The following is a 6,786-nucleotide window of genomic DNA, read 5'->3' as shown; positions in this document are numbered from 1 at the left end:
ATGGCCTTTGTCGTAACACCAACGCAGGACTTACTATATTTCTGATATATGTTTCATAGACATATAATTTATGGCCGTTGTCGTAACACCAACGCAGGACTTATTATATTTCTGATATATGTTTCATAGACATATAATTTATGGCCGTTGTCGTAATACCAACGCAGGACTTATATATTTCTGATATATGTTTCATAGACATACAATTTATTATTATAATTTTTGTTTCGGCGTAATACCACCTTGACGAATGTTCATCGACTCGCCCCTGCTTCATAATTTCGCTGTCTTAAATACCCATACGTGGGAGCTTTCTTCTAGCGTATTTAAATTTTCCCGTTCGTTTACCCACTGGGTTGTGCAGTGTAACCGCTGTGTTTATGATCTTTGTCGTGAAGCCGCTGTGATTTTGACTTTGTTTTCGTTGTGTTTTGTTTTGACAGTTTGTTATTCTAACACGCGCTTTAAATCGTCAATAAAAAATAATTTTTTTGTTATATAAAATAAAATTATCAAAATAAATTAAATTAACCAAAAATTTCAATTTTCCTCTGTGTTAATTCAGTGCCTAGTTTTTTTATGTAGGCGGAAATTTGGTGTCAAAATTTCCATCCTTACATTTCCCTTCTTCTTCGGGGCGATAAAAAAAATACAACTGATGATATGATTTTAACGTAACACTAACCCAGTGTTTGTTCTTATGATGAGGCACGATTTCTCTTTCTTATCTTAGGACTCTTGAATATTTTCAAGAATTCGTCTTGGTTTTTGACATGATGATGGTCATCCTTTCGTTTAAAGGTGCTTAGACGTCTTACTAGTGTTTCTGGTTTGTTTCCTTTTGTGCTTGGTTGAACGACTTTCAATTCCTCTTGCGGCGACCATGGTTCTTGTTGACTGTCGCGCTTGACTTTATCTTTTGCTTGAGTTTCTTGGCTTGGTAGTTCTGTATTAAGTTTACTATCTGAAACATTGATATCTAATGGATTTGTAGGTTGTACATGACGATTGTTCGATACTGGCTGTATTGTAGTAGGTTTCCTCTGTGGCGATGTAGTCGATGACGGAGATGATGCTGGACCAGACTGGTGATTATTTCTTGGTGATGTTTCTCGTTGTGCTTGTTGCTGATTAACAGGAGGTGGAGGCTGCGGCTCAAGTTTCTTTGGTTGTAACAATGGTTTAAAGTTGCTTTGCGAATTACACTGTGGCTTTTGAGACGATGATTTGAAATTACTTCGCGAATGACACTGTGGCGTTTGCGACGATGACTTGAAATTACTTTGCGAATGACTCTGTGGCGTTTGCGACGATGATTCTGAACTTGTAGAAGTTGGTAACAATGGATGATTGACATGTAATGACTCTGGTACTATCGCTAAACCTTGTAGCAGTGCTGGGCGTGATGATAAATCATGCTCTTCGATTTGATGCTTTTGTTCTTGTGGTTGTGTGTTTTGATTGCGGTTGGCTGGCGACTGTTGTGCATGGGCTTGGTGATAACATACGTCTGGACTTTCCCTATGAGACGTTGAAATCTGTGGAGGAGTTACGACGCATTTAGGTAACGCCTGTTTTTGTGGTTTTCCCTGTAGTGGTACTGAGTATGGTTCTGAATCACTTCGATGCGGCATGCTTAGCGTGGGTAGTGTATTTGTTACTGGACTTCTAGCTATTACTGTTGTTGCTTGCTTAACTTTAGAACTACGCTGTTGCTGGTAACTTTTCTTATTTTGTAGCCCATGTGGCTTTAGATTCACACTGTAAGTAACGTTCTGCCCTGTTCCTGTAGTTGGCATACATTTCGTGGTATTTGGTAATGACATCGTTTCTTGGTGCTTACTTATCAGGCGATTGCTGATCGCTTCCTGTACCGGACTTCGACTTGTTTTAACTTGCTCTGTCCGAAGTTCTTATAATCTTTTGAAATACTCATGTGGAAGGAAAAATTCTAAAAAGTCTGCCTTGAAGCTTGACCAGAGGTTCCAACGCTTATTGTTGTTGCGGTGCCACATCAGTGCCCTATTTTCAAGGAGTATGGGCATCGTCCTTGGGACTACATTTATGTCGATGTCATAGATGTCTGATAGCTCTTCTATCCTTCTCACGAAGCCTAATGGATCTCCTTCGCCGTCATAACGTACTGACCACTCAGTTATTTGTTCAATGGTTTCAATATATGATGGCATTGTATGTTAATTCCTCGCGTGACTTTGATCAAGACCTTCTCTTGGGGTGACGCACTGCTCTGTTTGAAGAACGAACTCTTTCACTGTTCCTCATTCAACGATTCGCAATTTTAGGCCTTAGGTACATTTTCGTGGCTTCCGATTTCTCTGTTCCTGTGTTTAGTGGTTTAAGCGACTTTGTGTGTAGTCTAATGATTTTTTCCTGAAACGTTCTTTATGTTCCTAGTGCGTTCTTTTTTTTTCAAAACTCTTGTCCCTGCTCGGGCGCCAATTGTAACGACACTTTTTGGTGACGTTCAAAAATATTTAGTTTTTGCTGGGGTATCCTCAGCCGTCGTCCAGAGTCATTACAATGAATTTATTTTTTTCTGGGACGTAGGTTGTTTCATAGACATATAATTTATGGCCGTTGTCGTAATACCAACGCAGGACTTATATATTTCTGATATATGTTTCATAGACATATAATTTATTATTATAATTTTTGTTTCGGCGTAATACCACCTTGACGAATGTTCATCGACTCGCCCCTGCTTCATAATTTCGCTGTCTTAAATACCTATACGTGGGAGCTTTCTTCTAGCGTATTTAAATTTTCCCGTTCGTTTACCCACTGGGTTGAGCAGTGTAACCGCTGTGTTTATGATCTTTGTCGTGAAGCCGCTGTGCTTTTGACTTTGTTTTCGTCGTGTTTTGTTTTGACAGTTTGTTATTCTAACACGCGCTTTAAATCGTCAATAAAAAATAATTTTTTTGTTATATAAAATAAAATTATCAAAATAAATTAAATTAACCAAAAATTTCAATTTTCCTCTTTGTTAATTCAGTGCCTAGTTTTTTTATGTAGGCGGAAATTTGGTGTCAAAATTTCCGTCCTTACAACTTGTGGAGGCAAACGCTGGAGCCAGAGTGTTTTCAAGAATTCGTCGCTCACCTTATCCTTCGCCAATGTCGTCAGTTCGTTTAGCAATTGAGTAGGCCGACGATCGCCAAGCTGTACGTCTGATAACAGCCGCTGAATTTTGCGCTGTTCTGATTCACCATACTATTCGATTATTTGTTTTTTTAGGTTCTCGTACCTGTTTGCTGCTGGCGGATGAAGCATTGCGTCAGCCACGTCGGCTACGATGCTGGACTCTATGGCAGCCACTACGGTGTTGAATCTCGTCATGTCGTTGCACACACCTGCCACCGCGAACTGCACCTTCACCGAAACGCGATTCACCATTGGTGGCAAGTCTTCGCGCTGCTGTCTGAGCGATGCTGCATTCTCATCTTGCATCGACATTTTTTCCTTAGTTTCGCACTGCCACTAAGCCGGAACTCTGCTCGCCGATTTCTGAAAAGAACTTTTTGTGTGCTGATGCAATATATTTTTAAGTTCTGAAAAGAACTTTTTATGTATTGATGCAATATATTTTTAAGTTCTGAAAAGAACTTTTTGTGTGCTGATGAAATATACTCTTAATTAGTGAACATTTCTGAAAAGAACTGATCACGTCGGGGTCACCAGTTTAGTATATTCCACGCCGTATGTAACGAACGACTGACTCGTGCACAAGTGCTGTTGCTCTATATATGCATTCATTGCGTGTCCGTGTTTCGTGTCGTTCATATGTTCAAGCATGCACATGTTTGTCTGGTGCTGCGAACGTGCACATGTTTGGCTGGTGCTGCCACAATCTGTTTGTCAATGAGAAAATTGACTTAGGACAATTATTCTCAAGGTTAGAGAAATTAACCTGCAAACATCGCATCAACAAAGTACAAATGGCACCTAGTGAGAAAATTTTCGAATTTGTCTCAATAAATGAATTTAAGGCCAAGGGCAATAAATTATTGAAAAATTTAACAGTAGCGCTACTGCCAAAGGTGACCAAACTGGTTAAAGAGGAAGAAATAAGAAAAACTTTAAAAAATTACCATGATGACCCAGTGGAAGGTGGACACTGCGGAATAACAAAAACGTTACAAAAAATTAAAAGACATTTCTACATGACCAAAGATATATCAAGATATGTCAAATCATGTCAGAAATGTCAAAAATCTAAAATTAATAATCATACAAAAATACCAATGACAATAAACGATACGCCAATAGGCTCTTTTGACACAGTATTGGTAGATACCATTGGTCCATTACCTAAAACTGAGAATGGCAATAAGTATGCTGTCACACTTATATGTGATTTAACAAAATACTTAGTAACTATACCAATACCAAATAAAAGTGCAAATACTGTAGCCAAGGCAATTTTTGAAAATTTTATACTTTTGTACGGTCCAATGAAGACGTTCATTACGGACATGGGTACAGAGTATAAAAGTTCTTTAATAACGGATATATGCAAATACTTAAAAATCAAAACTATAACATCAACAGCTCATCACCACCAAACACTCGGAACTGTAGAACGCAGTCACCGAACATTTAATGAATATGTACGTTCATACATATCAGTCGATAAAAACGACTGGGATATATGGTTGAAATACTTCACATATTGTTTCAATACAACACCATCAGTGGTGCATGGATATTGTCCATACGAGCTTATTTTTGGAAAAATTCCTAAAGGTTTCAATAAATTCAATACAATTAGTAACATAAGTCCATTATATAATATAGATGACTATAGTAAAGAAATTAAATATAGATTAGAAATAGCGCACACTAGAGCCAAAACACTTTTAGATAAGTCTAAATTAAAACAGAAGTTGCTCCATGATAGAAATAGTGAACAATTAGAATTAAATATTATACATTGTGACCGAAAAGTTTCCGGAAATAAATAAATAAAACGCAAAATTCTTAATCTTCATCAATATTTATTTTATCTCCTTCAAAATATGCTCCATTAGAAGCGATACACAAATGCCAACGTTTCTTCCAATCATCAAAACATTTTTTATAGGCGCTTTCCGGTATGGCTTTGAGTTTCCTCTGCGAATTCTGTTTTACGTCTTCTATGGATTCAAAACGCGTTCCTCTGAGTGGTAATTTGAGTTTGGGAAACAGGAAAAAGTCACACGGTGCAAGATCAGGTGAATACGGGGGCTGTTCGATGGTATTTATTGAATGTTTGGCCTTAAAATCGTTGATAATGTTGGCTCGGTGCGAGGGAGCATTATCGTCATGAAAAATCCATGAATTATCCTTCCACAATTGAGGCCGTTTACGGCGGATATTTTCACGCAAACGTCTTAAAACAGTCAAATAATAGGCTTTATTGACTGTTTGTCCTTCAGGGACGAATTCATGATGCACCACACCACGAATATCGAAGAAAACAATCAGCATTGCCTTGATTTTCGAGCGACTTTGGCGTGGTTTTTTCGGTTTCGGCTCGTCTTTTCCTCTCCATTCCGATGATTGTTGGCTTGTTTGCATGTCGTACTCGTAGACCCATGTCTCGTCACCCGTTATGATGCGTTCCATGAAAGTTGGATCGGAATTGGCACGATCAAGCATGTCTAACGAGACCTGTCCACGATGGTGTTTTTGGAACAAATTGAGGTGAATCGGAAAAAGCCGAGCGTTGACACGTCGCATACACAAATTGTCCACCAAAATCAAACGAGCCATCTCACGACCGATGCCTAGCTCTCGTGCTATCTCTCTAACACTCACATGAGGATTTTTGAACACGATTTCCTTTGCCTTTTCAATGTTTTCGTCGGTGGTAGAGGTCGAAGGTCGTCCAGAACGCGGCATGTCTTCGACGGTCGTACGACAGTCCTGAAAGGCTTTGTACCACTCATAAACTTGAGTTTTCGATAAAACTGATTCCCCATAAGCCTTTTGTAGCATTCGCAACGATTCTGCACACGAAAATTCGTTCGAAACACAAAATTTGATGCAAACTCTTTGATCAATATTTTTTTCCATTGTTTTTTTCGCAACGCACTACTGAGGTGAACTGGTTTCAACAGCTGCCGTAAACGAACTGTCTGACAGATCGCGCTCATTTTTGGCATAGTAATTAAGGACAGTGCTGCCAAACTACATAAACTTAAAATATCGAAAAATATACAGCGCGCGAATTTTAAATGAGAATTTCCGAAAGCTTTTCGGTCACAATGTATAGGAGATAAAGTACTACTTAGGAATGAAGTAGGTCATAAGCTAGATAGTCAATACACGGGTCCCTATAGAATAGAAAGTATAGAAAACAATGGAAACATTGAAATAAGGAACAATAAAAATAAGAAACACTTAGTACATGCTAATAGAATAAAATTGTATAATGAATAAGTTACAATAAATGTAGTGATTATACAAATAAATATACCTAATTTACCTAATCATTAAAAATTAAAACTTTATTTATAAGAAAGTAAAAATGATCCCGTTATGGCATTATTCTTTCCCAAAAAGGAAGTGTAATGTTTATGCGTTAGTTATATTGGCAATGCATACAATTAATATAATAATAAGTGGTTCTATATTTAAATGCGCAGTGTATATAAAAATACACTAATTGTTTCCAAGCGCATTGCATTGTTTACAAACAAATGCATAATTCCACACAAGGAATTTGACACCACACATATCGGCGACACTTTGCCTTCGATATAACCATATGCTTGCCAGGCA

General features: G+C 38.0%; 1 protein-coding gene across 1 annotated transcript; it reads right to left on the bottom strand.

The window, feature by feature from the left end:
* Positions 1 to 698: 698 nt before the first annotated feature.
* LOC119667403 (mediator of RNA polymerase II transcription subunit 15-like) lies at positions 699 to 1,826 on the bottom strand. The gene is made up of 2 exons (XM_038076693.1): positions 1,356 to 1,826; positions 699 to 1,163 (listed from the first exon to the last, which is right to left on the bottom strand). The coding sequence occupies exons 1-2, from the start codon at positions 1,824 to 1,826 to the stop codon at positions 699 to 701; spliced, it is 936 nt and encodes a 311-aa protein (XP_037932621.1).
* Positions 1,827 to 6,786: the final 4,960 nt, after the last annotated feature.

The sequence above is a fragment of the Teleopsis dalmanni genome, chromosome 1 (assembly GCF_002237135.1).
Source record: "Teleopsis dalmanni isolate 2A chromosome 1, ASM223713v2, whole genome shotgun sequence".
Classification (NCBI taxonomy): Eukaryota; Metazoa; Arthropoda; class Insecta; order Diptera; family Diopsidae; genus Teleopsis; species Teleopsis dalmanni.
The sequence above is the reverse complement of the archived record's forward strand: the minus strand, read 5'-3'. Positions and strand labels throughout refer to the sequence as shown.

Excerpts from the sequence above, each read along its gene's own strand:
- LOC119667403 (XM_038076693.1), bottom strand. The coding sequence starts at position 1,826 with ATGTCATTACCAAATACCACGAAATGTATGCCAACTACAGGAACAGGG. Across the intron at positions 1,164-1,355 it reads TAGTACCAGAGTCATTACAT|AAACTTGAGCCGCAGCCTCC; the intron begins GTCAATCATCCA and ends TTACAACCAAAG.